We start from the raw sequence: 20,806 nt of genomic DNA on the forward strand, positions 1-20,806 counted from the left end.
CTAGGGAGGGAAGACTATTCTGCAACACAAATGGCCAATAACAATTTAGATGGAAATTTGGGACAGAAAGTTGGAATGAGTTCATGATGCTCTTCAGGGAGTTCTCAAGTTTGTATCATGCTGTATTACTTCTAGTCAATTCAGTGCAGGGCTAAGGAAGTATTATATTCTGACATAGGATAGAGTAATGGAAGAATGTTACCACTCAAATGAGTTTTATCTTTTAAATTTGCATCTCTTTCATTAAGTAGAAAAGTTTATTTATGCCACAGTTAACTTAGTTTGCCTTCTAATGCCACAGCGCAAAGACAGGAACAACCATCGTCATTCTCATTTCTTGCATTTGTTACCCAGATCAACTTTTTTATCAGTTTATTGTAGCCTGAGTGAGAAAAGGTATTTATAATTAAACTCTGAATTCAGGAATTCAGTGAAAAAATCACCTTCTTTTTGGTTCATACAGAGTAGACATCAAAATGTATATGTTGATCAAAGAATTTAGGATATGAGGTGCATTGACTGTTTCTGGAAAAGACTGTTGATATGTATACATTTATATATATTCTTATTACCCATTTTAACTCATGTATTTTCCTGTTTTCCATACCTCCACATGTGTTAAATATTTGCAATATTCTTAATAAATAACTTGACTCCTGTTAGGTAATAATAAATTTAAGGGAAACTTCCATTCCAGTACAGCAAGGGGTTTAATGCGCCCAAAACTTAGTTTGTGCTTGTTATGTTTCTGGTTAATTCAGCGTGAAGTACTACTTTAAATTAGCATCTCGTATGCTTTGAAATTCTTGAATTGAGATTTAAGTCTCTGAATGAAAATCCCTATTTTCGAGTCAAAATAATGTACTTTATTTCTGTTATTAAACTATTCTTATCTCAACTGCAAGTTTTATTTCTGCTTCTGCCCATTCCAAGGGAGGTGGGGAGGTGAGTGAGAATCTATGTGGTGTATAGGTGCCACCTGTACTTAAACTATGATAGCCCTTTTAGAAAAGGAATAATTGTAATGCTTGTGGGCAGTATTGCTTTACAAGAAACAATTACAACCTTAATAAATGTATTTTTCTTCATAATTTTGAGGAGAGATACTTTCATCTGGGATAAAATAACTATTGCTCCAATTACTTTAATATAGATCAAGCAGAAACTTCTAGCTGTGATTACATGCTCTCAGAAATGCTATGTAACTTAAGTAATATTAAGCATCATGTATAGGTAACCATTTTTTTGATTATTTTTTTTTAACTGAAATGATTGCATCATTAACTGCAGCAAAAACTGGAGATGAACAAGAGACCTCCATCTGGGACTTCATCTACGTCTAAAAGCACATCGCCAACTCTCACACCTTCTCCATCACCTTCCCCATCTCCTAAGGTTCAAAATGCAGAATCTTCTGTCTCTTCTTCTCACAGACATGCCAAGAGCAATGGCTCCAGCAGTGGTACTATTACAGAGGATGGTGAGTAGCTCACTGTAATTACAGGAGATTCATTCATCAAGAAAAGCTATAACTATACTGGACTAGTGTGTATCTGCAAGAGAGTGAGGTCTCTCTTCTTTCTAGAAAATATATTATGGTGTTTCTTACAGTGAGATTGGTGTTCCTGCACCAACTGCCTGTTTTTCTCCCAAAACCTGTGATTCTTTCCATTTATAGGGAGACTGGTATCACCTCAAAGCATAGAGTATGTAGGTAGGCCACATTTTTCCCTTTGTCGCTTAAGTTCTGTTTTTCACCCTTTGCTGAGGGTACGAAATGCACTCTCTCCACACCAGATTTTTTTCTTTTCCTTAGAAAGTACAAGGAAGCACATCACTACAGAGATACATTTTTTTATCTATAGCAAGTCATAGCTACATGAAGTCGATTAAGAGTTGTAGTGCATTTATTTTTCTAAATTGTGAAAATAACCTCTTTTTAACTTAAAGTCATAAGAAAGAATGATAATGCTGTCACTTTTCCAATAAGAGTAATACCTTTTAAATTGGACTTTTAGGTCTAAATTACAACTTTTAAAAAGTCATTTTACTGCATTGGAAACCAGATATCAATAACTTTGTTTTCTCTTGTAAATATCTCAAAAAAGTGAAGAAAATAACATGACTTAGGACCTTTTAAATAAGAAATGGAGGCACTTTGTACTATTTTTGTTTTTTCTGAAATTGTCTGTATTGATTTTGGTTGATTTTCACTTACGCCATCTTTGTCCATTAATAATGTAATTCCATTTGATACTGAAGTCAGGTGATACTTCACCCTCTTTCTGCCCTCTTCTCATGGCTTAGCTGTAACATATTCTAGTGACTGCTGGAGCAAATCCTTTCACATTTAGTGCCATTTTAAAATGAGGTCTTGATAACATAAGAGTTGTTGATTTAGAGATGCATAAAAGGAAGAGAACTCACAGCTGGATAACGAAGCAAGTTCCTCAAGCCATCAGCTGCTCCCATCTCACCCAGTGAAGCTGGGTTTTGTGTCTGCACACTAATGCCAGGGTACCGTGAGTTCCCTTGTAGCAGAGAAAAGGTTGTTTGTCAGAAGCACAAGTAACTCTGGGTTGTGTTTGTAAGCTTTTGTCATTAAGTGCTCCTTTAATTCAAGGGCTTCTCTTATCAATCTGGGGTTTAATTCAGCAGCAGCAGTACAAATGTTGATATGCCAAGCAGTAATCAGAAGAATAAGTACAGGAGGTCTGCAGTGTTGACTTTTCTTTCAAGTGAACTTAAATTAATAAGAAAATTGATTAGCATTGACTGTTACTGTGAAGGAACAGTAGGCAGCAGCATTCAGAGGTGTTCTTTGTTTCTTTTTAGGCAACCACTTGGTGGACCATCAACAGCTTGGCCCTGTTCTGAGAGCCAGCGATGTAGAGAATCAAGAAAAACGAAACCATGTGAGAGTAAAAGAAGGCTCTGAAAACTTGGAGAAAGGTAATCCTACATTACTACTATAGAATAGTATAAAAGGAGATGCTAAATAGGAGTAACATGGCAAAAGCAGTGAGAGCTCCAAGAACCTTGGTGTGCTCCAGGGATGGAGGTAAGGAGACAAGGTAAGCGTAGAGCAAATGAGAGTGGTAAAGGATAAACATGTTAAGCAAGAGTTGTAAAACTGAGAGGTTTCAGGTTTTATTCAGCCTTAGTGTAATAACACAGGAGCTGGAAGAGGGATAGAGGAAGAGAAAACATGAAGGGCCTACACCTGAAAGTGTTCTCTGTGTTGGAAAGGTGTTTGGTGTTACAGTTGTTTATGACAATAAGACTGAGCTCAGACACCCTGAAAGTTTCTTCCCGTATCATGGCCTACAGTTCTAAGCATACCACTATGATGAAAAATGAGAAGGGTAACTAACAACCTATAAGAAAAAAATGTTAATAATAAATCTAAGGGTCTTCTAATGTGACTTCTGTTTTCTCTCTCTAAGATGATGTTTTTCTTCGAGCAATGTAGAGAAGTTCCCATGATACGTTTTTAAAACTGATTACCTTTTCCCATGGATTATTGTCAGGGTACTAAAGCTTTTAGTCTGAGACCATGTCAGCTTTTGCAAATCATGTTAGGCATACCAAGTTAGTTGAAATTAAGGTAAAAAACAAAACAAAACAAAAAAACCCTAGCAGAAAATAAGACTTCAACTAGAATTTTTCTCTTTAGTTGTCTTTGGACTCTCCTATGTAAAGAAGTCTTTCAAACTAATACACAGAAGTGTGCTTATCTCAAGTTACTTTGTCTTTTGAGAAGCTTAGAGTTTGAGATTTTCTTTCATGTTTCTAGTGATGACGAAAGAAAAGGGAAAGTCAAAAGACAAAGAAGTGAAATAAATTAAAGCAAAGTATATTTGGTAATGGACTAGTGATGTCTCTAAAATGAAAGTGAGTTTATATGCAGAATATTAAATACAGTTTTGTTTTATAGTGTAATAATTCATGTTCTTAATTTTAACTCTGACTTCTTAGCTTCACTGACCAATTAGGTACTTAAGATGAAAACACAGTGTGTTACTCATGACAGCAAAGTAATAAAAAGAAAACTATAGCTGAGAGAGGTAGTGTGTAATTAAAAGAGATAACGTCAGGCTATTCTGAAAGTGCACTTATGCTTTTTAGCTAATCACATTTTAAATGTATGGGAAGAGTGACTGTCATGTCCTGCAACATTTAATTTTCTTAGACTTTGAGAGGAAAGACAATATTCAGTGCTCTTAGCCTTGGAAGGTGAGCTTGTAAAACTTAAATTCTGTCCAGTTTTTGTCTTAGCTGAACTTCAGCTGTCTGTGTTCAAGATGCCTGGGTGTTGGGCACATGAGAAGGGTTCAGAAAGACCTGTGTTGTATCAGTGCTTTGAATGAGCAGGTGTGTGGTTGCTTGCTTTACACTTTGCCTTCCTGGATGATGACATAGAAATATGCCTTTCAGTTCCTTGCATGCTTGAGGAGTTTTGCTGTCTAACCTGCACAATCTGGATCAGCCATCTGGGGCCTACATTTTAGGCGTTGAAGTGCCTTAGTTGTCCTTACTGGTTTGGTTTTGCAACATCCCTTTAATGAGGTAGAAAGGGCAATGCAATGGTATTTATCCTAGCAAGGTAAGACTAGATGGAATTACTGTATATGTAAGTAGGTGAGAACAGAGGAAGCCAATATTTCAACTTCTGATGGAGAATAAATGGGGTTGTTTTTCTCTTGCCACAAATGACTGTGGGACATATAGTCTTTAATATATATTTTCAGTTTATAATGCTGAGGTCATTACAATCTAGTCCATGGGGTGGATTTATATATTCATTTTCTGTTATTACAGATGAGCTGACTGGCATCCTTAAAAAATTGTCGCTTGAGAAATATCAACCTATATTTGAGGAACAGGAGGTATGTCTTTTCTAAAAGACCTTTTTTATACTGCTTTAATGAAAGTAGGGTATAACACATTGCATCTGATTTGTGATCCGTAATCAAGTTCTACAAGCATTCCTGGTTGCAGAGAGAAGCTTGAAAAATGGACCAAATGGTAGGTATGGCATTCTCCAGAATACCGCAAATAGCACTTAACCTATGAGTTTTATATACCTAGTTTTTTTTTTTTTTTCTCTCTCTCTGTTGTTACACTCTGCTTTTTCTATATATGTTTGTATCCAATGTGGCTAAACTGTTCATAGGACATACTGTATCATCTCTGGAATCACAGCTGGAACCTCATTTTCAGAAAGAGAACAGCAGGGTGTGAGTCACCACGATGGCTGCTTTATCTTCTTTAGCAGTAGAAGAATTAAATTGGGGAGCATAGGCATTGTGGTAGATGAGAGTTTTGACATTGACTTGCTGAAGGATGCAGTGAAAGGAAATGTTTCTGAAAATAAGTGAAATTAATTCATTACAACGTTTAAGGCAGGATCAGATGTGAGCAAATATTGTGTGTTTATTTGGCCAAAGAGAAGGGGAGTGAACAGATATGCACCAAGTTGACATAGCTACAGAGTTCAAAATTCAGCACAAGCCCAGACAATTTAGCTGCATCACAATATGTTGGGTTATTATTCCCCTGCATGAGAGGCAAGGGAGCATTGTGTAGAAATTAATATGCTTAGTGTGTGAAGGTTATATAAATATGAAAAGTTTCAGATATTTGTTCTTATCACAGGTTTATGGATATCTTGTTATAATGAAAAGTGGCATATGAACAAAACCTAGGTTTTTCTCAGGAGACACTGGAAAAGTAAACGCAGTATTTTGTAAATTCCAAAAATACTTAGGGGGGAGAGGGTGAAGAAAAGAGAGAAACCTTAGGTTTATTCAAGTAGCTGTTACTGTAGGCAGAGAAATGTCTATGGAGACAATATATTGTGTATTAACAGAACTTAATGGGAAAAAAACTAAAAATCCTTTAATATTTTAGATGTGCTATCACGATTAGTTGAATGATTAACAGCAGATTAGAAGCCTTACAACAGAGTGGTAAAGTAGTAATTTTAATGAATTACCAGCACCATTTGGTGCTGGTAATTCATTAAAAATTCTTTTTGCACAATATTTATTTTAAGTCTCTACAATTAAAAAACTCAACAAACCAATTTAATCTGTAGTAATGAATCTTTGCATAGGTAAATTTCTTACCTTTTTTTTTTTTAATATGCAGGTGGATATGGAAGCTTTCCTCACACTTACTGATGGTGATCTGAAAGAGCTGGGTATTAAAACAGATGGATCAAGGCAGCAAATTTTGGCAGCTATTTCTGAACTGAATGCAGGAAAGGTACATTTTTAAGTACTGTGCTTAGTAAATTATTCCAAGGTTTTTCATATAATTATTTCAACATACATTTTGAAATTCATTGTGGATGTTAGTTAGAAAAGCTAAATTAATTTTTTTCCAAACAAAGTGTTTAATGTATTTGATAAGTGAAAAGTCTTCCTTTGTGGCACTTCCTGTTCTCTTTCAATAACTCTTTTCTAGTCCAGTGAATAAGCTACTTGTAAGCATGAGCAATATTGAAGTTTCCAAATAGGGATTTCAGCAGTACTAAAAAGAATCATCTAACTGCAATAGTGCAGCTAGAGAATGCAGTATAACAGGAAAGGTGTCCTTTGGTTAATGTAAAAGGTTTTGATTCCTCTCTGATTAGGTGAATAACACTTCTCTCATTTCTTACACTTTTGTTGCCTTTGAATTTTACGTTGACATAAGCAAATTTGCTAAGAATGGTGTACAGTAAATATGGCTCTTTTCAGAGGGATTTTGTACTGGAACATTTCTTTGATTAGGCTTGCTGATGCTTCTCAGCAGCTTTTTTTAGATTTGAAGTCCATTCACTCTCTAACAGTGGAAGTTCAGACAAACAAAACACAAAGACATTTTTCCTAAGTCAAGATCAACAGTAGTGATGAGGCTAAAAATTAGGGGAGGTAGATGCTGTTCCACACTAAGATATGCCCTAAAGACAGGAAGAAAATAATGAAAATGTTTCTATTGTTTTCTGGTAGTTCCAGGAAAAGATTACTACAAGGTTTTCAATATATGTCTGTAAGGTAAGGATTTGTAATTATTTCTAATAGTATACTTCAGTACAGATATAGACACACATATTTCCATATTTGTTGTGTACTCTTAATAAATTAATTTTTTAAACAGACATTTAAGCATAGCTTATTTTATTGTTGTTTTGCAGGGTCGAGAGAGACAGATTTTACAAGAAACTATACACAACTTCCACTCTTCCTTTGAGAGTAGTGTCAGTAACACACGACCGCCAGGTCATTCCCAATGTAAGTAGCACCTGAAATTAGTTGAAGAATGAATTACAGCTTGAATCACAGAATCACAAAATCAATTAGGTTGGAAAACACCTCTGGGATCACAGACCTCCACCTCCAGGGATAGTGACTCCATGATCTCCTTGGGCAGCCCATGCCAATGTCTAATCACTTTTTCTGTGAAAGACTCTTCCTAATGTCCAAATGTGTGGGTGTTTTATTTAATACTGGCTGGAAGACAGAATGTGACAAACAAGCCAGTTAGCTGCTTTCCTGGCTAATGATGTGTGTCTCTGAGGCTGTAGAGAAGATCTCAACATAAAAAGTAGAGGTATCTGTAAGATATTTATATACCCTTCATTACTGTCTGAAATAAGGAAAAAAATTTTGTTGTGCAATACTAAACATGGAAAATGGATGTAAGTATAGCAAACCAGTGCATACGGTTGTCCTGGTTTGGGACAAATTTGGGAGAAAACCCCTGTATAGGATCCCTCTAAGGAAGCAAGCCCAAGTGGCCCCTCCCTCCAACCGGTCTGGGAAAAAAACCTCTTTGGAGAAAAGTGGAAAAAACTATTTTACTAAACAAATGAAGTGCATACAAGTATAAAGAATGAATAATATGAAACAATAAACCTCTCCTTCTGAAGTGAGAAGGCAAATTGAGAAAGTCCTTGCCGTGGGTGTAGCTCGGCTCTCTCTCAGTCTCTCATCAGTCCCAGTCTCTCCGGCGCTGCTGGAAAATGCCGAGGTCCAGGCCCCGGTGGGCCGCAGGTGCAGCCCCCAGTGCTCCCCTGGGTTTTCAGTCCAGAGCAGGTTTAAACAGGTCCAAGAAAAGGAAAAAAAAAACAGTCCAGGGAACTTCTCTGCCCTAGCTAGCTGAAACTAACTAAAAGCAAAAAAAAAAAATTCCTGTCCTGCAGTCTCTCCAAGCCTCCGCCGAACACCCTGTCCGCAGAAGAATGTGGAGGAGTCAGGCAGTTTTCTCAAAACAAACTCCGTGCTTCTCCTTGCTCTTAGAACCAGTCTTAAAGGCACAGGACTCAATATACAGCACAAACAGAACAGACGATTGGGGATACAAGCATCATAAAGTCACCCTAGGACAACGGTATACTGCCTATAATGTCTGTGTGTGTGTATATATATATATAGCATCAGTGGGAGGTGTTCCTATATGGTACATAATTAACTTTTGCATACTCTCTATAGGAGGTACTTTAGTATGAACAGGTAGAATAAATATATTCAGGATTTACAACTTAGCATAATATGTTAATGTTAGCAACTATGTTAATTATAGATTTATGTATGTATATATGCATTTAGGTATTTTGCATAGGTGGTATTTTTACATGATTATCTGTAGTTGGTTTCTTTGGAATACACGTATTCCAAGCAGCAGTGTTATCTGCTAGCCAAGCTGGAGAAACTGCCTTTTAAAATGCACTGTCTGTAACCAAAACATGCAGGAAGGTGTTGCTGACCTGTTGTCTTGGATTTGAAAGACAGTTGTCTGCCAGGGAAAACTAGAGTCTCCCTTGGAATGGAGAATGTAAACCCCCTTCCCTCCAAATTACTATAATTTTGCAAATAGGGGCTTTCAGGCAAAGATACAGGAATAGGAGTAACAGTTCTTTACTAAGAATATTAAAAAAAAAAAAAAAGGAACTACAAATATAGTAGTACAAAAGAACAAGTAAGGTAGCAAACAAAAAATCCTGGAAAAAATCCTGACAGAGTCAGGGATACAACCTGGCACCCTGGTGGTCAGGATGTTGGAAGCAGTGCAAATAAATCCTCCTGGAGTAACAGATGTGGTTCTGTGGAGTAGTGATGGTCCTGTAGAAGGTCCAGTGGTGACGAGATGGGTCCAGTCTTCCTCTGGGAATCCAGTGGAAAAACGGGATCCCTTGTGTTCTTCAGTCCCAGTTTTTATCTATCTGGGAACAGCTGGCTCCTCCCCCACTGTGTGGAGCATCTCACAATGGGGTGATGGAATGTGTCACGTCATTGGTGGGCCCTAATGGCCCATATCAGAACATGTCCCCCTGGAGGATTGAGGGGTGGTGAAAGAGATAGAAACACTGCCCCACCTGGATTTAATGTCTGGGCCATTATCAGAAGGCATCCACCCCCCTCTCCCCTGGAAGGGTGAGAGAAGGATAAAACATATCCCTAAAAAACAGCTTTTAACAGATGAAATAGAATACACATTTTTTAGGTTACATAATCCAATACATTATAATAACTGAATACATTTCCTGCACTCTCAGATATAAAAACTGGAAATCTCTGTCCTGCCAGCCACCTGAAACAAAAGGCAGATACTCATCTGTTACTCCAGATTAAACCATAGGGCATAACCTATTCCCATGTGTACTTCTGTATCCATGTTTTAGTAGAAACAGTGAAAGCCATTGAATAGCCTTGAAAAGTTCACCAGGTTAAAGGTGCTTCTTCTTCAATTGTTTATTTTGCTGCTTTCATCCACTTAATTTTTTTAACATTCATATGCTAAATAATTCAGGTATTGTATGCTTTAGGAAACCTTAATAACGAGCTAGTCCCAGTTGTTCCAATCTCAGTCAGCTGCATTTCACTGGATATGTGAAAGCAGGTGCTAACTGTTGACCTGCTGATGTCTTGGGGAAAACTGGGAGTTGCTGGAGTAGTTAGTGAATGTGCCCTACTTCCAGTACTCTGTGTAGTCTGCTTGGCTGAAAGCCACTGTCAGGTGCCTCTGTATGCATTGTGCAACTTTCCATTCTCAGCATAGTCAGCATGTGTGGGAACTTCTGGATGTCTCTTGGTAACATCCCAGAGCTGAAGAGCCTCTTCTGTAGGTATTACTAGGTGAGCAGAAGCTGTTTGGGATTTGATTACATGGTGCAAAGAACTGGAATTACTCAAGAACCAAAGAAACATAGAGGTTAAATGTATCTCCAAGCAACTTGCTGATGTTAAGTGTCCTGAAGACATCAAAGGACAAGAATGGTGGCTCAGAATTGGGGAGGACATCCTTTTGTAAGAATGGAAGCAACAGTTGCTCCTGTTGAGCTTTTGACCAGATGCTGCAAGAAGGCTTCCAGCAGAGATCTGGCTTCTGGGATTTTGTAAGAGCTCTGTGATACAGATTTAGCTGTAAAACAGAAGCAGAAGCACTAACAGAGAAGAGGAAGAGAATATGTAGCTAAAAGAAGTTTCTGCACCAGGTAAGCTGCTTTTCATTGTAAAAAGTAGCAGTGGAATCTGCACCAAGTCAGATCCAAGGTCCATACAGTTGTCTTCAACTTTTTCATCCAGACTCACCTGGCACTGATGCGAAGAGCTGCTTGCTTTCATTTGCTGTGAACTCGCTGTGTCCTGACTCATTTTGTTTCATCGTACTGGATCAGAAGATACAGTGAGCGCTTGTTTCCTGTTCACTGCATCTGTGCCACTGATGATTTTACAAATCACTGAGATACTCTTATTCATTCATGTTCTTTTCCAAGAGGAAGGCTTATAGGCTGCTTTGTCATTCCCTATACCATAATTTTTCTAACCTCTTTTCCTTTTCTGCTATTATCTTTTCACATTTGGGAGATACCAGCCTAGCATACAGTATTCACTATGTAAGCATATTATGGATTTACATGACAGAGAGGTGTTTGTTTTTCAATTGTGTTCTGTGCTTCCCATTCTCTTGCCTTTTCCTAGTTATTTCTGGTACTTTGCTGTATTGACTAAAACTGAATTGGTATTAATTTGAATTACCTCTTACAACCGAGTTGATCTACTGAGTTTGAGCTCACAACCTATAATTTTATATAAACACACTTATATCTTCTTTTCCATTTGCCTTACTTCATATTACTTCATCTTTATCTTCACCAGATTTTGTCGCTATCTTACTGTTTAGGCACAGACGTCACATTAAGTCTTTTTGCCAGCATTCTGTTTACCTTACTTTTTATTTACATGGATAACTTAGGAAGGTTTGTCCCTTCACTCTATTTGCCCTTTCAAAATCATATATTGAATATACTGTTCATATCCTGAATATCCTCATGCAATCCTGTGCTGTCTTGAAGGCAAAACCAGCAAGAGACTCCAAGTCAGAAAAAAAAATTAATAGGAGAAAAAAAAAAAAAAGATAAAATAAAATATATGCAATAGTACAAAAGATCACTGACAGAGTCAGGATACAACCTGATACCCTGTTAGCTAGGCTGGTAGAAGCAGTGATCCCATAGAAAGGTGTGGTAGCTCTTGTCCTCTGGGAATCCAGTGGGTAAGGCTGCCTGTGCTGTCCCAAATCCCAGATTATATCCAGGTGGGAATGCTTGTCTCCTCCCCCTGGGCAGAGCATCTCACAATGGGCTGATATCATTCCATGAGTCTTGCAATGGGTCCTTGACTGCCCATTAAACAGAGATAGCTCCCAGAGGGAGTTACCCATGAGTCATGCAGCAGGGCATTGATGGCCCATTAACAGAAAATAGTCCGGAGGGAGGGGGCAAGGGAAGCACTGCCCAACCTAGTTTCAACAGCTCATGTAGATGGTGGTAGAATACATACTTTGAGCACATTTTACATTGCAACCTAGGACAAATCCCTATGCAATCCCTTTTCTCTACTATGAAAAAAATCACTGTTTACTGCAACCTTCCGTCCTCTGCCTCCCTAACAGATTATTTATCCACACAAGAAATTTTATTTTTACCCTCTGGGTTCCGTATTATCTTAAGGGCTAACCTTGGATCTTGTGAAATGCCTTGTCAAAATCCAAGCATCAAATGGATCTCCTTTTATCTACAAGACTGTTGGCACCTTCAAGGAATTCTAGTAGGTTGGTGAGGCAAGACTTCTAAAATCCCTTCTTGATTGTTTTCCACAAAATTTCAGATTGTTACAGTTTTTACTAATCTGGTAAGTATTACTGTCCATCTCACTAGTCTCTGTTTCCCTACATTTCCTGTTGAACCATTAAAAAGTTTTGCATCACTGTTATCGCATCTCAGTTATGTGACAATTTAAACAACAACCTGTGCTCTGTACACAGCTGCTTAATCCTCCTGCTTCTCTAGATGTCTTAGAAATTTGCTCTTACTTGCTTTGTGTATTTGCTTCATATTATTTTTTTGCTAGTACTTCAGGTTAAGATATCTTGGACTCCCAGATAAAGAAAGTTTCTGAAATGGAATCCTTCCTCCCCACCACATGCCAGGGACACTACGCAGGGTGTGTGAATTCCATGCTCCAATCCTTGCCTGGCCTGCATAAGGCAGAGCAGAGTAAATGATACAGACGTTACTGGACCTGTAGGCCATTAGGTTTGGAAGCACCATGAATTCTGAATAGGCAAACAGTACTTGCATGGGGAATGTTGCCTCCACCTCTTTTTTTAATGGAAATTAATTGGTCATTTTTAGAAAATTCTGATAAAATAATTCATTCCAAGAGTGAAGACTTTGGCGGGTTTTGACACTTTGGTAATTTGGCTACTATTACATCTTGGAAAATTGACAAAGCACCCTTTCCTTGATAAGAGAAAATACTAGGAAGATGCTGCGTCTTTATAGCCCAGTGTATGTGTCCAGCAAACACAGAATTACTGTGCTGCTTCACCATTTAGAGCAGATGACCGGCCCATGGAGGCATGAGGCAAAATGACTGTTCTGAGGAACAAAATGCTGCTCTTTTGTCTGCATTCCAGCTTCAGCAAAACAGTAAGTGGCAGCATAAAGTCCAGCTTTCTGAGAGAATGGGATTTAACAAATAATAGTGTCCCAGGAAAAGTTTTTGTTTGTGGTTTGAGGTGACCTTTTTGCTTACATGATTCTGGTAAAAAAGAAGATTGGACTTTCTGAATGCCTAATTGCCAAGACTAATTGTTTTGTTTATTTTGGGGGGCTGTGTCAGGATTCATGCTCCCATTAACTGAGTGCAATCAAGAGGTTGAACAGATCTGTCAGTGGTCTGCAGGTTAATTGAAACAAATGACACCAAAGAAGACAGAGTTGCATTTCAACACAAACTTGCCAAATCAGAAATGGAAAGCTGAAAAAAGGTCTTGTGGATTCTTGTAAAAAAGAAAAACGTGGGGGGAGAAAAGCAACTGAAATAATTTCCTCCAGAAGAGTAGACATAAATTCCCATATGCTAGATGTGAACAAAGTGTTACATGTTAAATCGTCTGATAAAAAATGGAAACACTTCATGGAAGTTCCCTTGCTCATTTATGGCTTGCAACAGAATTTGCCGTTTCTACAAAAATGGCATGAAAAACACAAGAAAGCATCCAAGGTTTATACTCAGAAGCACACAATCTTTTTCTGCTAGGAGATTTCTTAAACTCATTATGAAAAAAACTCATTAAGATTGGTTGGAGGTAAAGCTAACTGCCAGTTAACTTAGTTTGCCTTATAATGCCAAGTTTATTGAAATGTTTGATAAAAGATGAGCCATGTCACTTGTTACAGGCATCCAGCTGCTCTCCCCCATCTAAACAACACTTCTGATAGGTGGGAAGTAAAGAAAAAAATCCAAACATCTGGTAGGGGCAATGAACAAAGGCAGGACATAGATATCAAAAAAATAAACTATTCTCCAGACAAAAGTTTAAATGAAGAGTAGCTATGCATATGCATGATGAAAAAAGAATATGATGCCTTTCAGTCCATAGGTAGTAGAAATTCTGGTTTTCTGGTTTCTTTTTACATATTATAGTATGTTATATATATTGATAGAAACATACCTATCTGCAGATCCAGAGCTGTTCGTGTATTTACTTTTCATTTTTAGATTCAGACTCAGAAATACCAAGTGGAAATTATCCAAAGGAGGGAGTTGGAGATTGAGGAGAGAGAAATAAAAATAGGAACAAAATCAATACCGACTTGCATATAAAGATCATAAAGGATTCAGGTAGTCACTTACTGGAAAGATGCACATTGAGAAAAGAGGGATTCTCAAAACTTTGTGGCAGTAGGTGACCTTTTCACACATGAGTTTAACTTTTTAACCTTTTCCTTACAGGAGACAGCTTAAGATGATTTAAATGAATTACAGGATCAAACTGTTAGATATTGGTATAACAAGTACATTGGGAAATGTGGGCCTGTTTCAAGTAGTTGTGGAATTACTCTCTTGTTTACAGCTGTGAGTCTTGCTGGTTTCAATTTTTCAGACTTCTTTTTTTTCTCTCTTACAGCTCCTGGCTGCTCTTTAAAAGCACAAGAAGTTGTTTCTTCTAAAAGGTAGCTACTGGAACCAAAGTGGTTTTGGTTTTTTGTTTTTTGTTTTTTTTTTTTTAACGGTGAAGTTTGGAATCTAAGTAAATCCATACAAATGAAAATTTAAAAAGTTAGTCCTGACTACACTGACATAGGATTTTTTGCAGTAACGTGCTTAAAATGCAAAACCCACAGAAAGTCAAAGAAAATAATAAAGAGGTTGCTTCTATAGTTCAGCCTAAGTGTTGAATTGGTCAAGGCATCAGTGGTCTGGGTTTAAGAAGAGCAAAGTCAGAAGAGCAAGAAGAATGGGTGAACATGCAAGAAGAGGGATGTTTCATTCCACTCTTAGCCATAGATGATGAACCCATGGGAGTCCTACATGGGCACAGTCAAGAGCAGCAAAAGCACAGAAGACAAGAAGGCCACCACAAATTGTGAGACCTTTTAATGGGAAATACATGAGCTGAATATGCCTCTATTGATTGAATACAGATAAAGGAGTCCAGACTGAAAATGTAATGATTTCATGGGAAAAAATAGAAAGAAGTAATGCTGCATTCTTCAGTAACCAAAATATACTTTATCTATTCAATATTATGAGGTTAGAACAGCAGTAAAAGTAAAAACAAAGTACCTATTTGTAAAAAGAGCACTTTATTTGAGGAAATGCATAATCTGTCACCAGTATTTAAACAGAAAGAATGTTAAAATATTTTATATTGCTGACCTTTTTTTGAGAATAAAACCATTTATGTGACATTGGCTGGGATTTTTTTGAATAGTAACACTGGCATATCCTTAAAATACATTTTTATAACTTCATTTTGTAACAATTTTGAAACAAAAGTCACAGTAATTACAAGTAGAAATAATTTTCTGCTTAGTAAATACCATTTTTGTTAAGCAGTTAAAATGCAGATCATCAGGAATGAAAATACAAGTCATCAGAAGATACTTATCTTTCTGAAGATTCAAGTACTGCAGGCAATGGCAGGTAAAAGCAAGAAGATCTTGGAGCTCCAATTACCTGAGTGCTCTCGGTACAAAACTAAAGATTTTACCCATGCTCCTCACTGTACTGACAGCTCATGGGTGCTTTTTTTGCCTTTGAGAGGAGGTAAGTTTGAGACAGAGTCCTGTATTGTGTGTCTGTGTGTCAGGGCTGGCACGGGCAGCTCTATCACTGGGGCCTCAAAACCCAATATCCCACTGAGCTACACCACAAGTTTGGTTCAATTGTCCAGATCTCCACTGGCAATTGCCAGGCCCTAAGGCATCCAAAGCACCCAGAAGGGCTGCCAGACATGACCCTACATGAGGGTTGTGATCAGATGGTTCATTGCAGCCACTTGGACAAAGAGACCAGTCAGAGATGAAGACTGTCATTTCATTGACTTGTCCTGATTTGTCACAGACTTTCAAAGGTGAAAGTGTTTATTTTGTTCCTGTTTGCTGTTAATTTTCTGTGTCCTCCTTTTGAGTTTAAATGAAAATCTTTGTTGACAAACTTTGCTTACCTCATAATGAAAAGTGATACCTTCTGAGTTTTACCAAAGAAGGAAATCGTACAAAAAACAGTTGTTATGATTCAGTCTAGCATTATAGACTTGACTAATCTGTAGGTATTAACCTAAGATTTTGCTGAGGAGTACTGTTATTTTACAAGAAGCTTTTATAAGTTTCTTTGAATCTTTTTCTGCACTTTGAGCATTAATGAAAATCAGATTTTAAATAAAGACACTTTGTTATCTGGAAATTATTCAAGCAGTCATCTATAGTATTTCTCATGCTTCAGCAAATGACTTAGAAGCCAGCTACCTTCTCAAGGGAATAACTTTGGTTTCCAGAGTGAAGGGGAACATAAGAGTTCATGCAAAGAGATTTCTTTAATACTGAGATCAGCTTAATTCACAATTGCTTGGTTTGTCTGACTCTGACACTAATAGCCTGAAACTTGCCACTTTATTTTATTTCAAAGCCCTCTTGGCAGTACAAGGGTACATTTAGTGGGAACAGGCTTTGTCCATTAAAACCGAAACTTCTTGTGCTATATTTAAAGCTCATTTGGAACACTTAATTTCCAGTCTCTCAGAAGTTTGTATTATTGAAATAAACTGTTAATGCAATGTCCTCCTTCAAGTGTCACAGCAAGGAATAGTTTCAAAGCAACTTTTGCCACTAGTCATTCACAGCATTCCGGTGTGCATTAAACCTAATGGAGTTAACATGCAGTCATAAAAGCAACAGCTAAGAGATATTTGAAGTATGACTGTCATATGCCCAGCATTGCACCTATAGCATTTTAATTGGCCTCTTACTTCTCTGAAAATAGGTCTTCCTGGTCTTAAGAGGAGCGGGATATCAGGGCTGTTAGCAGAAAGGGTAGTGCTGTACTGGAGCAGGGTTCTTGAAGGTGATAAACAGGTTAATGTGAGTGTTGGAAAGCAGGCCTGTTCAAGACACTTCCTTATAAATAACATAAAAATATTCTGTGTTCATGTGTAACACTTGACACATGGCTGTGAGTTCTTGTTTTTAATAAGCCTACATGATTTGTTACCCCACAGAATTGGTAGCCTCCAATTAGCTGGTGCAGAGATTTCCTGTTTTCTGAGTTGTGGAACAAAACCATTTCACAGATAGCAGCCAACAAAGTGCAGTAGGTTTGTTCACAACAGGCCTGATATCAATTGTTCTCCACAGTTTTCTCCATATATGTTTTTTCCAAGCTGCCATTATTTCCTAAGAATCGGAAGAATGAATAAAAGGAAAACAAATTAAATAAAAGCTAGAATAGAAGCACAACTGCTAGATTGGGATTTCTGGTTTTCTTTCCAGGATCTGCCTCTCTTTTAGGTTGGTTTTTGAATAGTCGGAATTAATATTGAATGCCCTGGGATTCACTTACTTCAGCAGCTTAGGACTCCAAAGCACTTACTGTTTATCACAGACGTAGTTCAAAATCTGTTGCTCATATACCTTTGCTTGAGCAAACACAAGGTGTCAATCTCTGTGCTTGTAATTAAATGGTGTATGCAGAGATCCACTTTTCCAGCTGCTTGGGCCACAGAATACAAAACAGTGCTCCACTTTATAGGTGCTCCTAAAACATTGTATTATCTCCTGTCATGCATTTTTAATTGCTTATTTGGTGTATGTGGCAAGCACATGCACAAACTGCAGTCCTTAGCAATGCCACAGATACATTTTACACAATCACAGAATGGCTGAGGCTGGAAGGAGCCTTTGGAGTACGTCTTGTCCAATGTCCCTCTGCTGAAACAGACCACCTTGATCTGGTTGTCTGGGACCCATCCACTGGTCTCCCCTCATCCAGTGAGATGCTCTTCATAGAAAGCTATCAGGTTTGTTAGACATGATTTCCTCTGTTGTGAATTTGTGCTGACTACTCCCAAACTCCATCTTAAATAACTGGAAATCATTTTCAGGTATTTTTTCCATCACATTCCCCAAAGTCAGGGTGGGACTGATAGGTCTAGTTCCCTGAATCCTCTTTCTTGCTATTCTTGAAGATCAGGATGACATGTTTTCTTATATTGTGCAGAAACCTTGGCCAGTCACCACAACCTTTTAAAGATAATTGAGGTAGGTTTGCAATGACACCGGACAGCTCCCTCAGTACTTGTAGAGTGCATCCCATCAGGTCCCATGGACTTGTCTGTATCATAAAACATCTCTTGGAATGCCACGGAAGGATATTTTTTCATCTACATGTGCCCCTCAGACAATGGGTGTTATGCATACTACATGTCTGCTAGTTCTTTGGTGGTTTATAGACATCCTCTTAGAGTGAATTTCATAGTGGTTTGACAGCTCTTTTCTGAGGATCCCATCATTTTCATTGCACAGCAACAGCATTCATGGTTACCATTCTCTGGGCATTCTGTGTTGCTTCTCAGTTTACACAGGGATACATAAACTTTGGGGTTTTCCTTCCAATTCCTTGGACAAAGAGCGTGAACAGTTTGCAGCTAAAATTTGCCAACACTTTTTTGCGTTACCAGCATTCAAGCAAATCCAGTATCATGATAAAGTGGGCAATGGTCTTTTAAAATGCTGAGACTTTGTTAGATTCTGAATATTCTGAGGAAAAGGACCTAGTACATACTGAAGAGTGCAGTATATTCTGTTATTTCCTAGCCTGACATAACTTCATTCTAGCCACTCATCACTGACAAGTACAATAAAACTAATTCAAATCAGTGCACAGTTAGGAAACAGGCTATTAGATTCAGAAACAGATAGCAAATCCTGCAATAATAGAATGCTTCTCCTTAGTGTAGCCACAGGTGGTTTCCTGTGTTTTATCCAGATTACGGACTGTGAAGTCATGCTGACTAGTCCTATGATTCAGCCAGCCAGCAGACATGACTCCAGCTCCCAGGGAAAGCAATTGCTCCAAGTGCCATTTTCTGCACAGCAGTAATTACTTACAACCAAGCCCCTCCTTATTTCTTGTGTGTGAGGAGAAATGTACATCCTCAAGTACCCTGCAGTGTAAACTTTGATGATCAAAGATAGTGACTTCTGACATTAATAGTGTCAATTCTTTGCTCAATTTAGAGGACTGTGGTGTTCTCAGATTAGGCAGTGCGCCATGACAGCTCCTAAATGTGCTGGGTTTTGTGATACCACTGCTTAAACATGGTTTTCTACTTGTGGCAAGATGCTTGCTGAGAAGTTTTAATAAAAAGAAGAAATGCCCCTTTTTACTTTTCAGTAAATAAGTTCTGCACTAAAGAGCCGAATACTGGCCTAATTTGTATCTGTATAACTCTACGACATCCAAGGCACAGTGGATTGAAGTGCAGGGGACTGCAAAAGAATCTGGGCTAAAAGAATCCAGAAATGGAGTGTCCCACTGTAGTGGCACACCCACCCACCCACCCTGTCTGGTTGCATAATTTCTGTACAAACACAGTGTGCGTGCAAGGAAACCATAGGTATGTTCTTGGACAAGGAGCTGCAGAATGTGTTTGTTATGTTGCTTTAGGTATCTCTTTAATTTTGTTGGTGGCTCACCTCCCTGTTGGCATTCTTCGTGCCGTTGTTTAACACCTTGGAAGGCCTTGCCACTCTCTTATCCGATGAGTAGTTTTTTTGATAAATATTACAAATGTTATTATTGGACTTGTTTTATAATGCCTTTATTTTCTGCTGGATCAAAGCAACACAAAGAACAGTTCATTTATCCAGATGAGGGGACAAAGAGGACAAAAGAAAGTTAAACCCCCCCCAAACAAACAAACAAACAAACACTAGAGAACCCTGACTTGGTTGGATATATCAACAAAACTAAGCAAATGATTTAGCCTGTTTATTAGTGGAAATTATCAATAGCCTTGTCATATGGTAGCTATTATATACATGTGAATATTTTAAATTTAATTTGGGAGAACTGTGCATAAGCACAGCATGAGAAACTCCTCATTTCACTCCTGGAGACAATCTACAACATTAGGAGTGTTGCACAGCCATTTCACAAGCAGAGCATGCCAAACAACTAGCAAATGCAGGAGGCAGAGCTGATGATAGGATGGAAATCCATACTAGGCTGTTTTCATCTTCTGTGTCTGGCTCCCTGTGTTACACTGGATTCCTTTTAATTTACTTAACACATACCCAGAAAATCTAGATTCTGTGTTTTGTACCTTTAAGATGTCTGGTGAAACCCAGTGATTTTCTAGGTGAAACAAAGACGATTCAGGAAGGGAAGAAGAAGAGAAAGACACTGTCCTGTGCTTTTTGCATTTTAAAATTAAAAATTGCACAGAAAGTTTTAAAACATGAAAGAGAGCTGTATAGCTATAATTATGTTAAAATATAGTATTTGTTAAAATCAAACCAAACCCACACACATCTAGAAATTTCCCATAAAAAACATAAAATAAATGTTTATTTTCCATTTGCAACAACATCTGTTCATGTACCTGCTTTTTTCAGTCTGACATCCTAGTTTTTTAACATTCCCCAATGAGCTTATGTTCCCTGTAAGTGCTTATTATCAGAACCAAGTGCATGTTGCAATCCAGATAATTCACTTCACCATTGTGTTGCTTTTTTGTTATACATGTTAGACATGTACAATTATAATGCAATGAAACCTTAAGCTGAGGTCAGTGGGTGGAAAAAGTATTTATTTGTCTCAAAAGTTTGAATGGAAGACTATGTTTGCATTAGTTATCATGTGATGTGTTTGGGGATGAGTATGTGACCAGAAGGGAGTAAGTACATCCTGAGTTCTGCTCCTGCTTGACAACAGACACATGTTGTGTGATGAGTAAATCACTTTTC

General features: G+C 37.9%; 1 protein-coding gene across 2 annotated transcripts in view; it reads left to right on the plus strand.

Annotated features, from left to right (window-relative positions):
• Positions 1-15,249, plus strand: part of ANKS6 (ankyrin repeat and sterile alpha motif domain containing 6) — a 40,548-nt gene extending 25,299 nt beyond the window's left edge. Inside the window, exons 12-17 of one of the 2 annotated variants that reach the window (XM_040079199.1) lie at positions 1,291-1,480; positions 2,836-2,952; positions 4,822-4,889; positions 6,154-6,270; positions 7,184-7,280; positions 14,467-15,249. In XM_040079199.1, the coding sequence (XP_039935133.1) occupies positions 1,291-1,480; positions 2,836-2,952; positions 4,822-4,889; positions 6,154-6,270; positions 7,184-7,280; positions 14,467-14,516 (639 nt within the window). In that variant the 3' untranslated portion in view covers positions 14,517-15,249. The remainder of the gene's footprint in view (positions 1-1,290; positions 1,481-2,835; positions 2,953-4,821; positions 4,890-6,153; positions 6,271-7,183; positions 7,281-14,466) is intronic. The other variant, XM_040079205.2, reaches the window with a different exon arrangement.
• The last annotated feature ends 5,557 nt before the right edge of the window (positions 15,250-20,806 follow it).

The sequence above is a fragment of the Hirundo rustica genome, chromosome 1, assembly GCF_015227805.2.
Source record: "Hirundo rustica isolate bHirRus1 chromosome 1, bHirRus1.pri.v3, whole genome shotgun sequence".
NCBI classification, from domain to species: Eukaryota; Metazoa; Chordata; class Aves; order Passeriformes; family Hirundinidae; genus Hirundo; species Hirundo rustica.